This window comes from Narcine bancroftii, chromosome 10 (genome assembly GCF_036971445.1).
Source record: "Narcine bancroftii isolate sNarBan1 chromosome 10, sNarBan1.hap1, whole genome shotgun sequence".
NCBI lineage: Eukaryota > Metazoa > Chordata > Chondrichthyes > Torpediniformes > Narcinidae > Narcine > Narcine bancroftii.
In genome coordinates this window covers 21,970,167-21,992,271 of record NC_091478.1, presented here as the reverse complement: position 1 = coordinate 21,992,271, position 22,105 = coordinate 21,970,167, and the positions used below count along the sequence as shown (strand labels likewise).

At 46.0% G+C, this 22,105-nt stretch overlaps 1 protein-coding gene across 4 annotated transcripts in view; it reads left to right on the top strand.

Annotated features, from left to right (window-relative positions):
- The window catches only part of lzts2a (leucine zipper, putative tumor suppressor 2a), a 78,003-nt gene extending 56,191 nt beyond the window's left edge, over window positions 1–21,812 (top strand). For 2 of the 4 annotated variants that reach the window (XM_069900129.1, XM_069900130.1), the window contains exons 2-4: window positions 6,051–6,548; window positions 12,029–12,901; window positions 17,338–21,812. In XM_069900129.1, the coding sequence (XP_069756230.1) occupies window positions 6,090–6,548; window positions 12,029–12,901; window positions 17,338–18,039 (2,034 nt within the window). In that variant the 5' untranslated portion in view covers window positions 6,051–6,089 and the 3' untranslated portion in view covers window positions 18,040–21,812. Of the gene's footprint in view, window positions 1–2,652; window positions 2,722–4,139; window positions 4,497–6,050; window positions 6,549–12,028; window positions 12,902–17,337 lie in introns of those variants that run through there. The other 2 variants (XM_069900128.1, XM_069900131.1) reach the window with 2 other exon arrangements.
- Window positions 21,813–22,105: the final 293 nt, after the last annotated feature.

Sequence of the window (22,105 nt, the reverse complement as noted above, 5' to 3'; positions counted from 1 at the left end):
TGTGCTTCTTGTCTGTAGGTCAGGATGTTAAACCTTCCAGATTAATTGTTTTGTAATGGGAAGAAGTTCGCACGTCAGCAGTCCTGGTGAGCAGTGAGTGGAATAAATGAGCTGTAGGCTTTAATTAATTACTCTGCCCCATCATTTCTTCTGACAATGGTATTTTGGGTATGAGCTCGTCAGGGTGAGAAGGAGGAACACGGGAGAACTTAGGAAGTTGGAGCAGAGGTGGCCATGCCGCTCGCACTGCCGTTCAGTATGATCGTGGCTTTGATCATTCACCTCAGAGTGATGTTCCTGCACTAACTCCTACCACATGGTATTTATCCATCTCTGTCCTGACTACATGAGCCTCCACAATGCTCTTTCAAGGATCTTCTACCCTTTAGGTGAAGGCATTATTTCTCACCTCTGATATGAATACCTGATCCTTTATTTTGAAACTGAGATTCCACTGTATTCAAAAGATAGAAATGCTGGAGGAACTCAGCTGGTCTCACATTATCCATATTGGGGGGGTGGGGGTAAAGGTATATAACTGATGTTTCAGGTCTAAGGTCTTCTTCAAGGTGTAAGTGAAAAAAGACAGGTGTCTGAATTAAAGGCTGTGGGAGGGGGAGGAGTCCAGACCAACAGACAAAAGGTGTTAATTGGATATGATAAGAGGAAAGGTGAGAATTGATTTTGGCTCTGTGAAAGGAGACAGAGGGAAAAGGGAAGAGAGAGAGAGACTGAGCTCGTGGAAAAGAAACCGGGGTGGGGGGGGGGGATGTTTTTTTTTTAACGTTAACCTGAGAAGTCGATGTTAATGCCATTCGGTTGGAGGGTGCTCAAATGGAAGATGTGTTGTTGTTCCTCCAATTCACTCCACTGTACCACCAAGCTGGGTAAACACTATAGAACACACATGTCAAACTCTGGCCCGCAGGCCAAATTTGGCCCGCGATATAATTATATTTGGCCCGCAAGATCATATTAAATATGATCTTCAGTGTGCATGCGCTATACTGGCCCGCTGGCCGCCGCGCCAGTATAGCGCATGCACACTGAAGGTGAAAATGAAGACGCAGGAGGTGTGGAGGGATCTCAGAGTCCCGAATCCCGGGGATCGGAGCGTCGCACCGGCTCCCGGACACACAGACGCGGCTGGAGTTGGGGACCATCCTTGCTGGGTCTGCGCTTCAGCGGCGACGCCGGACCGAACGTCTCGTTGGCGATGCCTTCCCCCTCGCTCCGTGCGCGGCGGACCCTGCCTCCCGCTCCTTTTGTTGGAGACGAGCCCGGCGCCGTGAGATCGCAGTTTAATCCCTCTCCAACCATGGGAGGGGGGTGGGAGCAACGCGCTCTTCTCAGCCAATTCCTCCACCACCCCGGACGCCGGCGTTTCAACGGGGGGTTCGGGTGCCTTCGTCAGGCGACCGACCTGTTGGTCCAAGACAAGGGGAGAGCGTACAAACTCCACACAGACAGCACCTGAACTCGGGTGAACGTGGAGCTGCGACCCCACATTCCACATCAGGACTGTGTGTAAGATTGGGAGCAGTGAGACGGAAGCTTATTTTGTTCCTGTGATTTAAGCCTTTCTTGGGGTGGGGGGGGGGGGTCCTTCTCTGACCACTTGCCTAACAATTAACCTAATCAGATGTGGAGTTACCACAATACAACAGTTCTTTCCACTCGCGTCCCTGTGCCATTGGTGCTCTGTGATTAGTAGGGGATTGCTTAAGGTGGTCTGTGGGTGGAAAGAAAAAGTTTGAAGACCACTGCTTTAATCATCCCTCATTGACTCGTCATGTGCACGGTTTCAGAACGCTAAAGGAAATGGGCCAATGACAATGACAGAGTTTATCCAAAACTATTATTAAACATTTATTTTAACAAGAAAAAGTTTAACATTACATATGTTGAAAGAAGAGAAAACATGCAGATGTTGTTGAAAATTTTCAATAAATATTTAGTTCAGCCCTCGACTTAGTTCAAGTTTCTAATTTTGGCCCTCCGTGAATTTGAGTTTGACACCCCTGCTATAGAACATTGCAGTGGAGTACAGACCCTTCAGCCCATGCTGACCTCAGGAAAACCTACTCCAGAACAGTCTAATTTTCCCTCCCTCACACCCATAACCTTTTTTTTTACATCCATGTGAATATTTTAAATGTCTCTGTTGGCCCCTGTGCCACCAACCCTGGCAATGCATTCCAGGCACCCACTATTCTCTGTGTATGAAAAATGACTTCCCGCTGACATTTCCCCGAAACTAAACTCCACTCACCTTATACAGATGCCCTCTGGTGTTTGCTATTGTCACCGCAGGAAAAAGGTGCTGGCTGTCCACCCTATCTAACCCCCTCATAATCTTATATACCTCCATTATGTCCTTTGTCACTCAAAAGAGAAAAGCCCTAGCTTGGTCAACCTTGCATTCTCCAATCCAGGAAATATGCTGGCAAATCTCCTCTTCAAAGCTTACCATCCCTGCATTTACCCTGTCAAGCAAATTCAATGCCTCCAGAATTCATATAGAAAATATGGGAACAAATAGCTGTTGAACCAGCTTTGACCATTTCATCATGACGTCCAGTCAATGAATTATTTAAAACACTGGGGTCAGCATTATACAACAGGCAGCACAATTTTAATTGCATCACCCTCTTATGTGATGTCACCAAAGGTCACCTTGAAGTTCACGAATATCTTGGTCAACTGCCTGCCTCCTCACCAGTAAAGTATTTTTCTTTTCTTTTAAGCAGAATGTGTCTTCTAATATCAGGTGCAGTTTGGCAAGTTCAGGAACAGAACTTGCTTTGACCTTGCACACTCCAGATTAGGTATAGCACAGACGAGCATGTAGTACTCTGGTCCACCTCAGCTCGGGATGGACGTGGAGGTGCCACAACCAACCGAGCTTGATTGCTCCTGGCTGTTTCTTTTTAAAATTTTTAAAGTTCTATTTAGACCACCTTAGAAGCCGATCCCAGACATTGAAACACGTGTCCGTGTATATTTTTGGAGGTGGGAGGAAATCGGAGCACCCAGAGAAAACCCATGGAGGTCACGGGGGTGGGGGGGGGGAGGGAGAACAGGCAGCGCTGGATTTGAGCCAGGGTCGCTGGCGATATGATAGTGTCAGGCTAATTGCCATGCCAACCATACTGCCCAGGCAGGCTCTTGACAGGATCATCCCTTGATAGACTGTTCTGACGAAAGAGGGGTGAGGGTGAGCAGGGAGGGATGGCACATCATTCATCTTATTCCTGCCTGTGTGTGATGGAGGTACTTTCAGTGAAGGGCCATTGAGCTGCCAAGTTAAAACTTGGTTTGGATTCTTTTTGCCATCCCTCTTAACGTCAGGAGACCTGTCAAACTGATGGTATCACTTTGCTCTGCTAGGAATTCTTGGATCAAACTGGGGAGTGGATGCATCACAGCTTGGTATGGGAATTGCTCTGTCCAAGACCACAGGGAACGGTGGAGAGTTAGAAACACACTTAGCCTATGACATGAATTATTTTTTAATGATACTTTGATGACAAAGGGGCTTGTTGACAGGTGCTAGATTGTTTTGCTAACCTCTAGTTCTCCTGGTGAGGGTGGTTGCATTGACCAGCACATGGCAGTGCAGTAGGGGCTCTTTGATAATGCAGGTTGTATTAGAAACAGGGCTGATTTCACCAAAATACAGCCCGAGTGTCACAGCTTGTAGGGCCGGTGCCTTGCAGTGCCAGAGTCCTAGGTTCAGTCTTGCCCTCGGGTGCTGTCTTTGTGGTATTTGCATGTTCTGTGAGCTTCAAGTCCTCATCACTAACAGCCTGTCCTGGTCTAACCACGTTGATGTTACAACCAAGAAATCTCTGGTGAGATTTTACTTCCCCAGAAGCCTGATGAAATCCAGCATGTCCCCGTGGTATGTCACCAACTTTTACAGATGCACCAGAAAATGAATGGCTCCCACTCACCACCCGAAACTCATTTGTGCAAACCAATGTTTCTTTATTTATTTTTATAGATAAAATACTTGGCCTGCATATGTACAATTTGTCTGTATGTGTGTCTGTCTGGTTGTGTGTCTGCATGTTTTGCACCAAGGACTGGAGAATGTTGTTTCTCTTGTGCAGTCAGATAACAATAAACTTGACTGCCGGGTGTGTGGCACCTCGAGACAGGAACAGCTCTGCCCAAGACCGCAAGAAACTGCAGAGAGTTGTGAACGCAGCTCAGACCTGCACACAAGCCAGCCTTCCCTCCATCGATTCCAGCTGTGCCTCCTGCGGTCTGAGAAAAGCTGATAAGGTTTTTTTTTAAAAAGCCCATCCTACCCCAGTTATGGACTCTTCTCCCCGCCCTTCTGCTGGGCAAAACCTGAGTGTGAGAACACACAGACTTCCAGATTCAAGTAAAAACACAACGCTGGAGAAACTCAGCAGGCCAAACAGTGTAATTTATGCAGCAAGATAAAGATGCATAACCAACATTTTGGGCTTGAGCCCTTTGTCAAGGTAAGAGCAAAATGTAGGCAGGCGCCCGAACAAAATGGTGGGGGTGGGTAGAGGCAAGGGCTGGAGAAGTTTTCTTGTGCTTTCTGATATTCCTCCTCTAGCATTGTGTTATTCTTCATTCATGGTGTCCTGCTGACTTTTGTGCTTTACTCCTGATTCAAGGACTGCTTCTTTCTGACCGTTATCAGACTCTTAAATGGCAGAGGCTAATGTCCTGGCCCTATTTCATTTAAATGTACTTCTCTCGAGATCATGCACTATTTGACTTCTTGAAACACTAACCCCAACTTGGTTGTCTGATGTATTTATTTGTTTGATGGCAGATGGAATTTAATGTAGATAAGTGTGAAAAGCTTCATTTTGGGAAGAATAACCAAAATAAGATATACGAGATGAAGGGGAGGGCATTGAGGAATGCGGAGGATCGGAGAGATCTTGGAATAACGGTTCAGCATTCTTTGAAGTTTGAGTCTCATGTAGAGAGGGTGGTGAAGAAGGCTTTTGGTATGCTGGCCTTTATAAATCATAGCAGAATATAGGAGCTGGTAGGTGATGTTGAGACTGTTCAAGGCCTTGGTGAGGCCAAGTTTGGGATATTGTGTGCAGTTCTGGTCTCCAAGTTATAGGAAGGATATCAATAAGGTAGAGAGGGTGCAGAGAAGATTTACTAAAATGTTGCCTGGATTACAATATTTAGAATACAGAGAAAGATTGGGTAGACTGGGCCTTTATTCATTGGAGTGTAGAAGGTTGAGGGGGGATTTGATAGAGGTAAATAAAATTATGAGGGGAATGGATAGAGTAGATGTGAATAGGCTCTTCCCCTTGTGGGTAGGGGAGATTGCAACGAGGGGTCATAAGTTAAGGGTTAGGGGGAAAAACTTTAGAAGTAACATAAAAGGAAACTTTTTCACTCAGAGTGGAATGACCTTTCAGAGGAGGTAGTTGCAACAGGATCAATTCTGTCATTTAAGAGGAGATTGGATGAGTGCATGGATGTGAGGGGGTTGGAGGGTTATGGGCAGGGAGCAGGTAGGTGGAGCTAGTGGAGCTTCACAAGTTGGTGAGGACTAGAAGGGCCGATAGGGCTTGTTTCCATACTGTAATTGTTATGTGGTTATATATGCTGGATGAGTTGACTTTCCTAAAAAGCACAGAAAACAAAGATATTTGCTCTATTTTGGTACGTGACCATTAAGCACCTCATGCTGTACTGAGAGTGCAGCCTTGTCTGAGGTATTGCCATTGGGATGAGAAGTCAGAGACCCACTACCAGATCTCTCAAGAAAGTGTTATAAGTAGCTCAATAACATTTTAGCGTGCTATCACAATGTCTTGCTCAATACTTAAAAACTCCCCCTGTATTGCCAGGCTGTTAATATGTTGTTGTTCATGGGATCCTGCCGTGCTCCTGTGGTGTTTATTTCACCAGCACGTTATCAGTCTTGGGGTGTTAGCTAATAATATGAATGCAAGATGTCTGTGTTTTGAAATGATTAAAGTATGTTGTAGAGATCTTGAGTTTTATGATAATTTTTTCTCTCTGGTTGCTAGGGACCCCATATACATTGGACATTGTGACAGATCATCACCATGGCAATGGTTCAGGCAATGCCCATAGCTTCTGAGCACCAGAGTCCAGATTGTGGGACCCAGCTGCAAACTTCTGTGCCATCGCCGATCTTGCCGAACACCATGGGCAGTGTTGGGAGCCTCGTCTCGGGCCGTAACTACCATGACAAGCACTGCAAGGCCACGGAGTACAGCAGCAAATGTCGGAGAACCGGCCAGTTCCAGCACATTTTCAGGCAACAGGATGTCCACCTAAAAAATGGCTATTCTCAGGACTGCGCTGGCGGGATGGCGGCCAAGAAACAGAACGGGAACTCTGCGCACTTAAAGGAAGATCGCCGCAATGGAGGCTGGAGTATGATGGAGTCACCCACCAGTCCCTTCAGCGACCCCGAGGACCTGCGGGAAGGGAGGTTGGTCAACGGAAATGTACGGGGTCCACCTCCAAAGATAATTCCAGTGTCTGGCAAGCTTGAGAAGGTAGGGTGATGCCGAGAGGCCTGTTCGGGAACATGGCCATAAGCTGTGTTGTGTAGTCATGGCCACAGGCCTTCACCCTGTGAGCCAGTGGCAATGGTGCTCAATGGGAATGGCAGAAACAATGGATACCCTGAGCCACTGGTGATCGTCGCAAGTTGACCCTTTTATTGAGCAAAGGGTTTATACGTGCTCATTTATACACCCTAATACGCCCTAATTTATACACCCTAATACCTGCTGGCACTTCTCGGAGTAGCAGGCAAGGATCATATCCCCATGTGACAAAATGGATAGAGTGGCTGTGAGGAGGTTAAAGGAGAGAGAAGCTTTTTATATCAGGTTTGGGAGAATGGATGTTGTAGGGGAGTCTATAATTAGAAATTAAATATGCATAATATTTAAGGCTAAGTATTATCTGCATAGCTTAGATACAGTTAAATTATATGTAAAATATGTATTATTTATATGTCAGCTGGTTTTGGCAGAGAATGGCAGGAAGGGCTCAGGAGACGCACTGAGAAACTTATACCCACGGCCCCACACAAATATATAATTTAAAATAAAAACATAAATATTTTGGAATAATTTACTCAGTTCAACAGTCTTTGGGAAGAATCTATTTCCCAGCCTGGCCTGGAAGTCCTGATTTTGATGTTCCTGTACCTCCTCATTGATCATAGTGCGTCAAAGGTACCTACGTGCTGAATGGAAAGGATCCTCTATAATTCTCTCAGCCCTATTTAAGCAGTGCTTTTAGCGAATGTTGTCAGAAGAAGAAAGCGAGACCCCAGTGATCTTGGCTAAGTTCTACATAAGCCCAAAGTGGTTTGATTCATGGGCCGCCTTAACCAACCTGGCATTGATAGATCAGTGGGAGTTTGAATGAAAATCCCATGCTGTTGTATTATCCCAAATGGGCAGATTAAAGTAGCAACTAAGAAAATACCTTGTGAGTTTCTATCTGATGACATTCACTCCAGCACATTGTAGTCCCATGAATGCTTTGTTGTGTCCAAATGTCAACAGTGTGTCGAGGAGAATTATAAAAGCAGCTCCTGCAAGAGATGTTGCTTCAAACATCACCAAGGATCCCTGAGGCCATTGCAACTTTCCATAAAATAACAATCCCAGCTTTGAATTATATTTTTCCTTCAAAATGCACCCCATATGAGAGCACAGATGACTGTAATTGAGTGCAGATGGCACTGTGAACCACAAAAATGAAGCTCCAGGAATGGTTCACAGACGATAACAAAGGCTTGACATTGAGTCTGGAGCTCCCACCGTCACTCTCGTTCCATTCCCCTCTCTCTCACCTTCCCTCTCCCTCATTGCCTTGGCCCTTCATCCTTTCCTTCACTCTCACCCATTCCATGTAAGAAACTGCAGAGAGTTGTGAACGTACCTCAGGCCATCACACAAAGCAACTCCCCTCCCTCAACTCCATCTACACTTCCTATTCTCTCAGGAAAGCTGCCAGGAGAACATGAGCATAGAAGTCTACAGCACAGTACAGTCCCTTCAGCCTGATGGTGTTGTGTTTAGTCTAATAGCTAGAATATCTCTAATCCATAACCCTACATTTTTATCAGTCCCATGTACCAATCTAATCATCTCTTAAAAGATCCTATTGTGCCTGCCTCCATCACCATTTCTGGCAACAGGATGGCCACTCTGTGTGTGAAAAATTTACCTCTTACATCCCCCCTGTACTTAACCCAAGCACCTTAAAAGACTGTCCCTCACGTTAGCCATTTCAGCCCTGGGGAAAAGCCTCTGGCTGTCCACACGTTCATTATCTCTCATCATCTTGTTCACCCTCTATCAGTTCACCCCTCATCCTCCATTGGTCCAAGGTGAAAAAGACCAAGTTCAGTCAATCTATCCTCCTAAGGCATGCGCTCCAATCCAGGCAGCATCCTTGTAAATTTCTTCTGCACCTACATCCTTCCTGTGATGAGGTGACCAGAACTGAACACAAAATCCAAATGGAGCCTTAGCAAGGTCTGATAAAGTTGCAACATGACTTCGTGGCTCTCGTACTCTATCCCACAGTTAACAAAGACTAACACACCACACACCTTCTTAATGACACTAGCAACTTGTGGAGCTACTTTGAGGATCCTTTGGACATGGACCCCCTGAGATCTCTCAGTTCATCCACACCACTCAGAGTCCTCCCATTAACATTGTATTCTGCCTTCAAGTTTGACCAAACCACCTCACACTGTACTAGGTTAAACTCCACCTGCCACTTCTCATCCCAGCTCTTCATCCTACCAATGTGTCTTTGTATCTGCTTGCAACCCTCCAGACTAACCTCAACATCACCCACTTTTGTGTCATCTGCCAACTTACCAATCCTCCCTTCCACTTCCTCATTCAGGACATTTATAAAAATCAGAGGAGAGTCCCAGAACAGATCACTGAGGAGCACCACTGGTCCCTGGCCTCTGTGTAGAGTACAATCCATCTACAACCATCCTCTGCCTTCTCTGGGCAAGCCAATTCTGTGTCCACAAAGTAAGGCCTCCTTGGATTAAATGCCTCCTTACTTTATGAATGAATCTTGCATGGGGAACCTTGTCAAATGCCTGACTGAATCCATATACACTATATCCATTGCTCTACCTTCATCAATGTTATATTAAAGACCCATCCTCCTTCCATCAAGCAGATGATACGTGACCTTGAAAGTACAATCCTCTAGATTTTCCTGGAAACTTTCCAGCTGTTATCAGACTCTTAAATGGACCCCTCATTGGTAAAAGATTATGCCCTTGCACTGTTTTAACTGTATTTTTCTCAATATCCTGCACTTTCCAACTCCATATCCTATATTCTTGATTCACTATAGCGCTACACCCTGAATTTTGTTTTATTATTACAATACCCGCTGCATTTAAGTATGGATTGACTTGCCTGGAGAGCAGATTAAAAACAAAGTTTTACACGATATCTCAATACATACGTGACAATAAGCAATTAAATTAAATCTCTCTCTCTTGCTCACTCTCTCTTTCATACTTTTAAATTTAAACAGTTTGTGTTGACAATAAGAAAAACCATCTCACTTTGCCAATAACTGAAATTTAATTTTTTTTCTGATATCTTCATTGGGGATCAATGTTATTGCAAATCCACTGAATCGCTTAATAGGTAGGCTTGCAATTTCAATGAATAATTGCAGTTATAATCAGAAATTACTAAAATAAACCCAAAATATCACAGATGCCAGAACGCTAAAACAATTAGCAAAAGATGAAAACACTTGGCAGGTCAGGCAGCATTGGGGCAGAAAGGAACAAAGTTCACGCTTCAGGCCAATGGCCTTTCCTCAGAAATTTGCCCATCATTGTCTCTCCTTTTGAGTATTAAAAAAAAATTGCTTATATTTCTAGCATCGGCAGTTTAAAAAAACAATAATCATTATCCATCATCTTCCCTGAGTTCATTGAAATGTCAGGGTGCTTGTGGTGATTCCGACGACTTCGCCCCGGAAATCAGTACAGTTGTTGGCGAGTTGTTTGCTATTACTTTAAATCATTTGAGACCTGCAGCTTTCTGTGAATCTTGTACCATTAGCTCCTTCTTTTCCCTCGCTGCTGATTACCCAATCATATCGTGATGCCAAACATCTCAGTATTAATGCAGCCCTGTGGTAAAATGGTATTGGTTTAAATTTCTCAGTGCAGAACCAGACTTAGCCTATGATAACAGAGGAGCACTGACCTACTTCACACACTACAAAAGTCTGCTAATGGAAATGGGTGGGTACTTCATTGCGGCAGGTGCATTTGAATGTAGAGACCCAGGTTTGATCCTAATCTCTGCGTGGAGTTTCTCCTGGTTTCCTCCCACATCCCAAAGGACGCGGTGGTAGGTTGATTAGCGACTGGTTGATTTGCTACCCGGTGGCAATCAGGATCAAAGGGAAGGTTGGTGGGGGGTGGGGGTGGCGGTGGTATCGATGGGAGTGTGCAGGAGGGAATGCACCGCGGTTGGGGGACCCACATGGGCTGCTGTAGAATAGCTCAAGGGAACCAGGTATCGGAATCAGGATTCGAGAGGATGCTGAGAGCAAGGAAGGCTCCCAAAGGGCCTCGGGCGATGAAGGTTTCCTGATCGTATCGGACGTTTGGATCTGGAGCTCGGGTTGGCGATGGATCGAACAGGATGTGCGGCTGCGGGAGCGCTGGAGGCGAATCCAAGGACACTCAGTGTCACTAAAGGGACTCTCTCTTGCTTCTCCTTTTATTGTTGGGGGTGCCGGGCAATCCTCATGGCCACTCCTTGTTTTATGACAGAAAAAAGTTGAAGTAGGTCATGAATTATTTCATGACAATAGAGGCAACTTAAAAAAGGTGCAGAGCAGCAAGGAAATACTGTGAATGGGAAAGGGAGGGGCTGCCCCCCTGAAACCTGGCCTCCTCCAATTAACTAAGCACTGATCCATGAAATACAATGTGGCTGCTGAATTGTCACAGGTGCCAGCTTTCAGGTAGAATGGTAGGCTGAAGCCCCCCCCCCCCCCCCACACACTCCCCCTTGTTCCCCTGGGTAGTGATCAAAGGCCCCCTCGGTGCTAATTAGAGAGGAGAGCAGGACTCCCATTCAGCCCCTCAGCAGCTGACCGACGAGCCTAATCATGTTTCTGCCTGTGGGATCTTGCTGAATGTGCCCACTCGCGTTAAGCCAGTGCTCAGGGATTGACTTGGCAACGAAATACAAGGCTTCTTTGAGAAAGTGAGCGCAGTACCCAAACATGCTGGAGAAACTCAGCAGGTCATGCAGCATCCACAGGAAGGGCAACCAATATTTTGGGCCTGGGCCCTTCGTCAAGGGATGAGGCAGGCATCTGAACGCAAATGTTGGGAGTAGGGAAGGAGGAGAGGAGAGAGGAAGGGGCAAGGAAGGGGGTGGAAAGCTGGAGATAAAGGGACAGGGAAAGAGAAATTGGAGCTATCTCTTTGATTTATTTTGTTCTACCCTCCCACCTGTATCCAGTGTTAGCCCGTGCTTCTTCCTCTCTCCTCGCCTCCCACCTTATTATTCTGGCATCTGCCTATTTTTGCATACACCTGACGAAGGGGCCTGGTCCGGAATGTGTATACAAGTGGAAAAGTTGAGGAGGTTCCATGTTACATCTCCTTCTTCACGGCAGCTGGTTGCTTTGCAGGGCTGGTTGGCAGTGGTCTAAAATACTCAGCTGTGAAATTATAAATTACAAAAATAAAGGTGGGTGCATATCTGACAAAGGGCCCAGGCCTGAAATGTTGGTTACCTTTACTATCTATGAACGCTGTGTGACCTGCTGAGTTTCCCCAGCATGTGTGTGCATTGCACTTGACCCAGCATCCACAGATGTTCCTGTTCAACGATACTAGTGAGGCAACTCTGAAGGGGCAGTATGGTATCTCCTGCCGGTGTGTGATCTCTTGTACCTTCCTTGTGTGACTTTGTATCCTGTTGTGTTTCAGAACGTGGAGAAGAACCTGATCCGCCCGACGGCATTCAAGCCTGTGATGCCCAAGAACAGGAACTCCGTCCAGTACCTTGTTCCTCGACCTGTTAACGGGCTGTTGGACAGCCAAGGGAGCCTGAACATTGTATTCAACGGGAGCTCGCTGGGGTCGGGGAACTGTGGCGAGAAGCGGAACTCGCTGCAGAGTTACGGCTGTGGCCGCAGCGCGTCGGGGACCATGTCGGATTCCGGGAGGAATTCATTGTCCAGCCTGCCCACCTACAGCACGGGTTGCAGCCAGCAGCTGGAGACAGTCAGCTCGTCCACGGGCCACATCGACCTCGAAGCGGGTGGAGGGCAACGTGGCTTCCAGGAGAGGGGCACGGCCTTGCTGAATGGCCTGTCCAACTCGGACAGCGGGCGGTCGTCCAGCAGCAAGAGCACGGGCTCGCTGAGTGGGCGCGCCGCGCCGCTGTCGGATGGTGAACGCTCGCCAGTCCTGTGCCGGGAGCCGGGGGTCCGTGAGCTGGAGGAGAGGCTGCGGGAGCGGGAAGATGAGCTCCGGCAGCTGAGGGACAGCCTGGAGGAGAACGAGGCAGCCCTCTGCCAGATCCACGAGGAGAAGCGGAGACGCTGCGAGCAGGAGACAGAGGAGCTGCGCAGGAGCTGTGCCGCCAAGTTGCGGCAGGGGGCACAGAAGGCCCAGCGGGCACAGCAGGTGCTGCAGTTGCAGGTATGCCAGTTGCAGCAGGAAAAGAGAAAGCTGCAGGAGGACTTTAGCCAGCTGCTGCAGGAGCGCGAATTGCTTGAGAAGAAGTGCACCTCCTTTGAGAAGGAACAGACGGAGCTGGGGCCGCGCCTGGAGGAGACCAAGTGGGAGGTAAACAAGGTCCGCGTTCGGCCCAATGTCCACGTTTGGCCCAAGGTCTGCACTCTACCCTGAAGGGTAGAGTTCAACAGCCTGATGATTGTTATAGGGGAAGGTTAAACATGTTAGGATATTATTCCCTGGAGTGTCAGAATGAGGGGAGATTTGATGGAGATTTGACGGGTATAGATATCAGTGCGAACAGGCTTTTTTTCACTGAGGTTGAGTGAGATAAGAACTAAAGGGTTAAGGGTGAAAGGGGAAATGTTTAAAAGGAACATTAGCGGGAGTATCTTTGCACAGGCAGTGGTGAGAGTGTAGAATGAGATGCCAGCTGAACGGAGGTAACTCACAGGTCATGAGCTCGAATTTTGAAAAATTTGGATAGGTACATGGACAGGAGGGCTATGGTCCGGGTGCACGTGATTTAAGTTGAATGTGCCTGAGATTGTCTGATCTCAGAAAGTAAGCAGGCTCAGGACTGGTCAATACTTGGAGGGGAGACCACCTTGGAATACCAGATGGTGCAGGTTTCTGTGAGGGGCATTGGACAAAATGGAGCCTCTCTGTTTTCCTTACGGTAGACAAAAGTTAAAATGTATGTAACATTCCAAATGTAGTATTATGTTACAATAATGGAAGCTTTAGCTTTATTTGGACTAGTCAGAGAATAGGTGGGACAAAGGGCCTGTTTCTGTTGTGTTCTGTGTCTGTTTAAAAAAAAACTTCTTGAACAAGAGGTGCTGAACATCAGGCTTCTGTACCTGTTGGCTGCTTTCAGGCAGTGCTTCAGGGGACAGGAGGTTGGTGCCCATGATGGACTTGGCAACATTTTCCAAGCTTGATATGAACTCTGAGGAGAAAGTCCAATAAAGAATGGGTGAGAAATGAATGGAAACTGGTGTTTGACGGCTTTGCTGGAGCCAGGCGGGACAAGGTTGGTACGGAGCACAAAGACAGCAAGATCATTGAGCAGAAAGCAGTGTGACAGTGTCGTTTTGTATCCCAGTAAAGCTTAGGTGAAGGATGGGAAAGTTGGGACTTGCACCAAAAACAGGCCACTCAGCGCAGCCAGCCCATGCACCATTTGAACTTCCCCTCTCTCCTCATCCAAATCCATCAGTTTGTGAGATGCACTTGCCTGGAGTTACAGTAAGAGACTGCAGATGCTGGAACATCAGAACCAACTACTGGAGGAACTCAGCAGGTTAAGGAGTATTTATTAAGGCAGGGGGATGGTTGACATTTCCGGGCAACACCCTTTAGACTCATAGAGTGTGGAAACAGGCCCTTTGGTCCAACTTGCTAATACTGAACAAAATGTTCCACTCATGCTCTTCTCAACTCTCTCAGTTTGGCCCATATCCCCCTAGTGTATTTAAAACCGAGATTGATAGGTCCCTTGATTAGCCAGGTTATTAAAGGTAATGGGGAAAAGGCTGGGCAGTGGGGCTGAATGGGAAAATGGACTGATTAAATGGCAGGGCAGGCTTGATGGGCTTAATAGCCTATTTCTGCTCCAATGTCTTATGGTCCAAAACCCATCCTATCCAAATATCTGTCCAATTTTCTTCTGAAACACTGCAATTGGACCTGCCTCTGGCAGCCTTTTCCAAACATGCACCACCTTCTGTTTATATATAAAAAAAAGGCACCCCTCAGGTTCCTGTTAAATCTCTTCCCCCACCACCTCCTCACTTTAAACATGTCTTCTGGTTACCGATTTTTCCCTATTCTGGGCAAAGTGCTGTCTGTGTTCATTTGATCTATTCCTCTCATGACTTTGGACACTTCATTACTTGGACTGTATGCATAAAAGGGTGAGGGAGCAGGGTGGAGGCAGGAGCTGGTGGATGTGTCAAGGAGGGTTTGATTGGCAGGCGATGGGAGGGAAGGATGGAGCTAGTGACAGGCTGGGAGGTGGTCAGTGGAGACAAGCAGATTGGACAAGGAGGGAAGGTGAAGGGGACAACCAGGTAAAGGAGGGATGGTGGGCAGATGGAAACAGTGGGAGGAGAATATATGTGTTAGGCAGAAAGATTAGGTGGGAGAGGGGAAGGAAACTAGGTAATGGGGATTAAGCAAGATGCTGGGGTCAAGGGCAACACACAAAAGTGCTGGGGAAACTCAGCAGGACACACGGCATCCATAGGAAGTAAAAGTTAACCAGCATTCCGGGCCTGTCCCTTTCGTCAGGATATAAGCAAAAATAGACAGGTGTCTTAATCAAAAGGTGGGAGGGGAAGGGGAGGAGAAGAGGGAGGAAGGGGCAGGAGGAGGAGCACAGGCTAATGGGTAAGATGTCGCAGGTGGAGTTTTGTACGGAAGAAGAGTTTGGCATTGTGGTGTAAACGGAGCTCATTAAGGACCTCTTCATGGTTGTGGGTGGATACAGGTGGGAAGGTGGAAGAGAAAAGAGCTGATTGGCAGAGTGGGTGGCTCTCTGATCAGAGAAGGAAAGGGAGTAGGGACCTGGAGGAAAGGAAACCAAGGGATACTCCGGGTTTAACAGAAATTGGAGAAGTCAATGTTAATGCTGTCTAGAATGAGAGTGCGGAGCTGGAATATTATGTGTTGTTAAAAGAGGATGTGAGAGGACATGGGTGAGAGAAGAGGACTATCTGATCTTGGCTAGGCCTGCCCTTGTTGAATAATGTCTCGTGTGGAATGATCCAATGAGGGAGAATTTAAGTAAAAAGGGACAGAGGCATTCAGCTGTTTCTCCATGATGTAGCTGCTGTCCTCCCTGCCTTCTCCCCACCACACTCCAGCACGAGCTCTGCTTGATCCACTGGCTACTTCAGAGAAAGCTGCTGGTGCACGTTGAGAGGTAGGAGTGTTGACACATATGTGTAGCTGATGAGCAGGATGGTGCCAAACCCCCTCTTGGAAAGTCATCAACTTTCTGAACAGGAGACCGTAGTCACAGAGATTCAAATGAGAAAGGAAGAATGTTGCTAAGCTAGACGGACAGCCACCAAGAAAATGCCTCCCATCTCTAGTTAGGGTCACATTGAAGTAAAGTCATGAGGAGGGGAGCCATTCATGAGTGCCAGACACAACGGCTACACCAGAGGGAGGAACACCATTCACAACGTGAAGTGTCAAAACAAAATGCATTTAATTTTTACTGATCATATAACCAGCCTTTTAATATGAAGGGTTCAGACCTGAACCGGCGACCATTTCTTTACCCCCGCTTGACGTGGTGAATTCCTCCAGTTGAATTTCTCTTGCTAAGGAATAAAGAAGTTTAATGGGCTGTGAGGTAGGGAAGGGTTTGTTCTCAAGCTTTTTTTTCCTACTCAGATGCCACCTTAAGTAATCTCTTACGAACCACAGAGCACCTATGGCATTAGATTGATGGCAGGGAAGATTTATATAAATCAGTACAACATTGTGGGCCAAAGGACCTGTATTGGTGCTGGACTGGACTATGAATTTTTTTTTTTTTTTTTTTTGCACTGTTTTTGTAGCTCTGCCATTGCCTCTCAGACCCTGCGTGGAAAACATGGCAAGAAAGTTCCAGTGCCCTGGAATACCACACTGTTTCCTTGTATTACACCTTTTTATCTCCCTTCATCCTTTCTTGTTAATACTCTTCAAAGCTCCAATTCTCCATCCAGTATATTCTCCTTTTACTTTCCACGCTACCTCAATCCTAGTTTCATCTCCCCCCCCCCCCCCCAGCCTTTTATTTTTCCACATGCTTTTTCCGTGGTGCTGTTTCGACCTTTTCATTCCCTCTGTCTCTGTGTTGTCCCCATGATCTTGGTTAGTTTTCCAGTGAGGAAATGCTTAGAAGTTCCAGATTTGAAAGAGGTTACAGGCTGAATGCAGGCGAATGGGATTAGCTTGGATGGACAAGTTGGGCCGAAGGGCCTTTTCCATGCTGTAGAATTCTATGACTCATGACAAATTCTATGACAAATGGAAGAGAAAAACAAGAAAGGAAAACATGATGCAGACCTGATAGGACCATAAGACATAGGAGCAGAAATAGGCCATTCAGCCCATCAAATCTGCCCCACCATTCAATCATGATCTGATCCGTTCTCCTACTCAGATCTACTGCCTGGCTGGCCTTCTCCCCATAACCTTTGATGCCCTGGCCAATCAAGAAAGTATCAATTACTGGCTTAAATAGACCCAATGACTCAGCCCAATGGACAAAGTCAGGAACTAAATTCAAGTTTATTATCATCTGACTGCACTTATACAACCAGACTAAATAGCGTTTCTCCAGACCACAGTGCCCACATAAATACACAGCAATTTATAATGCATATATATGTAAAGATGTATAAGTATTGCAGAATAATTTACTCGTTTCATTTATAAGAGACCCATGGGGTTACAGGATACTGTTATCAATCTCACAGCCTGCACGATAAAGTTATTTCCCCGGAATAGTTCCCAAAACTGATCTCTTTTCCTGTTGTTGCCCCTTACTATAGGTATGCCAGAAGTCAGGGGAGATTTCGCTTTTGAAGCAGCAGCTAAAAGACTCCCAGGCTGATCTAGCCATGAAGGGCAATGAAATTGTCTCCTTGAAAGCTCAACTCCGTGAAATTCGAGCCGAGCTTCAGGATCACGAGGATGAGATCCACGAGTTCCGAGAGTCGGTTCACACAAAGACCTTGGAGTTGGAGGTGTGTGAGAATGAGCTCCAGCGGAAGAAGAACGAGGCAGAACTTCTGAGAGAGAAGGTGGGCAAGCTGGAGCAGGAGTCGGCTGGGCTGAGAGAGGCCCTGGGCAACAGGAGACGTGCAAGTAGTCCGTACGCCGAGCGGGGAGACACCTTCCTGGTGTACGAGAGCGATGAGGCAAAGGTCCAGAGGCAAATGGCAGACAACCAGCAGAGCTTGAGGCGGCAAGTGGAGAAGCTGAGGGCCGAGCTCGTCCATGAGCGGAGGAGGAGTGAGAGCCAGCTGCAGAACTTTGAGGTGGAACGACGCACGTGGCAAGGGGAGAAGGAGAGGGTGATCAGATACCAGAAACAGCTCCAGTACAACTACATCCAGATGTACAGGAGGAACAGGGAGCTAGAGAGAGAAATGAGGCAACTCAGTTTGGAACTGGAAGCCAGGGAATTGGGCGAGCTTGAAGAGGGAAATGAAGATATTCAATTTGAGGAGATCACGGCCACAGAAATCTAAAAATGACTTTAATAAAGGACAAAACCACCTTTGCCAAATCTTTGTGTTAGATAAATATAACACAGACATGATGAACAATCATAATTCTCTAACCTGTTCTAGATTATTTCCAATGTTTATAAATAAAAGAACACACGACTGCTTTGACATAATCTTCCTCTAGGCACAATCAGACATCTCGATCTATTGTTGCTTCAACAGGGGTGCACTAATGTTCCCAGTAGGTTCTTTCCAATCTCTTACAGTGTGAGCTTTGGGAGGTAAACATGAAATTAAAGCAGTTTGATCAATCACACTGGTGAGCAATACACTCAGCTCATATTTGCAGAGAAGTGGTTTGTTACATCTATACCCAACTCAAACAGATAGATGTCTCAATACCCTAGATATACCAGAGGCATCACTGACCTTTCACAAGAATATCATTGTCACTTATTTACCATTAAGGGATACTGCAAGTTAGGCCGATTTGTTCAGTGGGCGAAGATAACTTTAGTCAGAAAAAAATGAACAAGTGATTACCGAAAGGAAAACGACTACATCATAATGGAGGCCTATAAAATAAATACTTGGAAATGTACTTTATTTAGTGATGTGCTCCTGCAAAAGATGTCTGAGCACCTTTTATAAAATGGCGTAAAAATGAAGGAAATTTCCTTTGTGGATAGAAAGGAACTGGATTGTTCTGTCAAATTTCTATTTTAATATAGTGGATTATCTGTCTGAACTGTTTGTGTCAGAGATCTTATTTTTTATCAGGATTCATTGTGTGTGATCTGACCATGTATGGCTGCGCTTGATTTTGGATAGAGAGAGAGTGAGTTCTGATACAAACTTTGGAAACCAATATCCCCAGTTCCCTCAAGGATTAAGCCAGTCTCATTTGGGGAAATTGAAACATGACAATGACCGTAAACCAGCGTTATAGAGGAGAATGGGATTGGGAAAGACAAATCCTACATCTTTCTCTCTGACGCCAACTTGTTGTCAAGAGAAGTATATGGGGCAGTTTGTTCTGGTGAGATTTCCACCAGCTTCAATTTGAACACCATCAACCTCCCCACCCTCACGTCTGCCCACAACCAGATGCACTATATCTTTGCATAGCATTGGGATTAAGTTCAGCCAGGATTTAGCAACTGCACAGAAGTGCAACTTCCTCCTGAAAGCAGTTCACAAGCCACTTAGAAAAAGGTTCCACTCACAGTTCTTTCAGAAGAACTGATTGATACTTTGGGTTAGTTTGCAGGCCAATGCATCAACCTCCTCCTTCACTCAAGCACTTCCCCCAGGTTGGCATCCTTTGATATGGGTGTCAGCCTACTGCATTACGATGTGCTAACCCTGGGAGCTCCAACTGTGGTAGGGCAAGAGAGCGAGGTAGAGTTTAGCTCTGTCGTCGTGCGGTGTTGGGGGAGGGGGAGGGAGAGTTGTCAAGAATGATTCAAGGGGAGAATTGGATTTATTTATGGATTTAAATTAAACCTTTCTGTATGTCAGAATATCCTCAAATTGCTGCAAATGTTTTGGCACAGCAATATACAATGTTTTATCTGGAAAATTATTACTGGTTTAATTCCCTATCTCAACCATTTTAGTTTGTTAATGATGATGTGCTTTCCAAGTTTTAGCCATGAAAAAGAAATAACTTTAAACGAATACTTTCCTCCTGAAAGCTTCAGCCAACCATTACCACCCAACCCAGGGGCTTGTATGTGACAAGAGCGAATGTGAGAATGAGACCTCATGAATATTGTCACTAGTACTTGGGTTAGTCTGTATTAAGGATTGTTACATTTGACTTCCCCGTAACTCACTTCTAACCGTTGCAGCTGGTTCAGTAACTAAACATCCAAGCCGTTAACTGGTGTTTTGTTGCTGTCCATCTATGACAGATTCGATTGGCTGGAGGGGCCGAATTGTGGCAGCTGCTGTTTCTCCAAACTAGTCAAGGTTCTTCCTGCCCAAAAGTTTAGGGTTTCTTGAGTTTTTGTTCGTTATTGACTGATTACCAAGACATGTTTCTAGATTGGCCTAAGTCCCTCAAACATCCCAGTTACTTTCTCTGACATCTAGTGAGTACATTTTCTCGTTTAACTATGGCATTTTTGGGCTGACTATAATCTCCTTGATGAAGGGCTCCAGCCTGAAGAGGCAACAATTCTTTCTTTCCCACTGATGCCTCCTGATTTCCTCCATCAGATTATTTGTTGCTCTGACTTCTTATTTCATTTGGATGTACAACACAGTAGCAGGGCCCTTCTAGCCCATGCCGCCAAAACACACCCAACTAACTTGCCAATCCTTGGAACGTGGGAAGGAAACCAGAGCACCCGTGGAAAACCCACGCAGATCACAGGGAGAACATACAAACTCCTTACAGCCAGCAGCGGATTTCAACCCAGGTTGCTGACGCTATCATAGGGTCTCGTGAACTGCTGCTCTAACCGTGTTGATCTTGGTGAGCAAGATTCCATTCCGATATGCTAGTATTGGTCTAACATTCTCAGGTTCTGACGCGGCCTGGCCCTCCCTACTTCTATCATCTCTTGCAGTCACCCAACACTGGGATCTTGAAGTTCTTCCCATTTTGGCCTCTTTTGCATCCCCAATTTCTCTCACCCACCACTGTCAGCTGCGTCTTCACGCCCTAAGCTCTGTAATATTCAGTACTTAATCTCTTGAAAAAGGAATGTTCCTTAAAACCTACCTTTTTGATCAAGCTTTCGGACATTTGACCCTGTCACCTTGTGGTGCGATCATCAACAGAGACCTTGAGATATTTTTGCCACTGTCCCCGAACTCTCATGTGTCCTCTGGTGGCTTAGGATGGGAAGTCTGTCGGATCAGTACATCTCCTAATTCTCTAAACTTCTATCAAGTCTCCCTCAGCCTCCTATCAACTCGCTCGTCCAGCCTTATAGCTTGTACCTAATCCAGGCAACATCCTGATGAAAGCACAATGCTGGAGAAACAACAGATCAGATAGTGTACTTTATATGGCAAAGATAAAGATACACAAGCTATGTTTTGGGCTTGAGTCCTTCATCAAGGTATACCTCAATGAAGGACTCTAGCCCAAAATGTTGGTTATGTATCTTTATTGTTTCTATATAAAATACACTGTCTGACCTGCTGAGTTTCTCCAGCATTGTATTTTTATTTCATCCAGAATCTGCAGACTTGCTTGTTTCATTGGTTAACCTCTTCCATCTCCTTTCCAAAGTCTCTGGGCTGAATTGAAACCAAAAGCATCCAGATTTAACTTTTTATTTTAGACTGAGCGCCCTTGCGAACAAATTGTGCTTGCGCTACAGACGATGGAATGTTGCGGACATTGGGGTCCTGCCTCAACACCTCTGTGCTGGGCTGATTGAGGATTCTCTGGCTCTGCTCTTTCCTCTCCCCCCCCAAACCCATCCAATGCAGACCTTCAAACCTCATGCTAGGCTGCAGAAAATATTGATTTGGAATGGGCTCAGAAACAACTTGAGCCCAATAAACAGCTGGGGCCTGTGTTCAGCCAAGGTCAGAACATTTGGAGTCACTTCTGTACCATTTCTGAAGTGGTTCCCACACCCTCCTTCCACAGGACAGCCTTGGCAGCTTGTGGAATGTGTGAGTGGATAAAGACTGCTGGATGAGGTGAGACCAGGAGACATCTGTGGCTGAAGGTTCTCAATTCCATGTCTCATTGCCTGTGTATATTTAATTATGACCTGCTGAAGTGCTCCTTAGCAAAGGGGTAACCATTAAATGAGAACTTACAATGACGTTTCTGTGTCCCCTCTTGAACCATAAGTGATGTAATGTGGTTCGCCAGCTCTATTCAAGTGTTGGGTAATTAGGGAATAATGCCAGACTTAATTGAATTGGTGGAGAAATGCCAGACTTACTCGAACTTCCATAACTGGGGAGGGAGTTAAGTGTGGACCACATTATTGGGTGTGAAGTTACACAAAGGCCGATATACAAATGTGGTGGAGAAACTCAGCAGTTCACAAAGCATCACAGGATGCAAAAAAGGTAACAAACATTTCAGGCCTGAGCCCCTTTTTACCTTTTA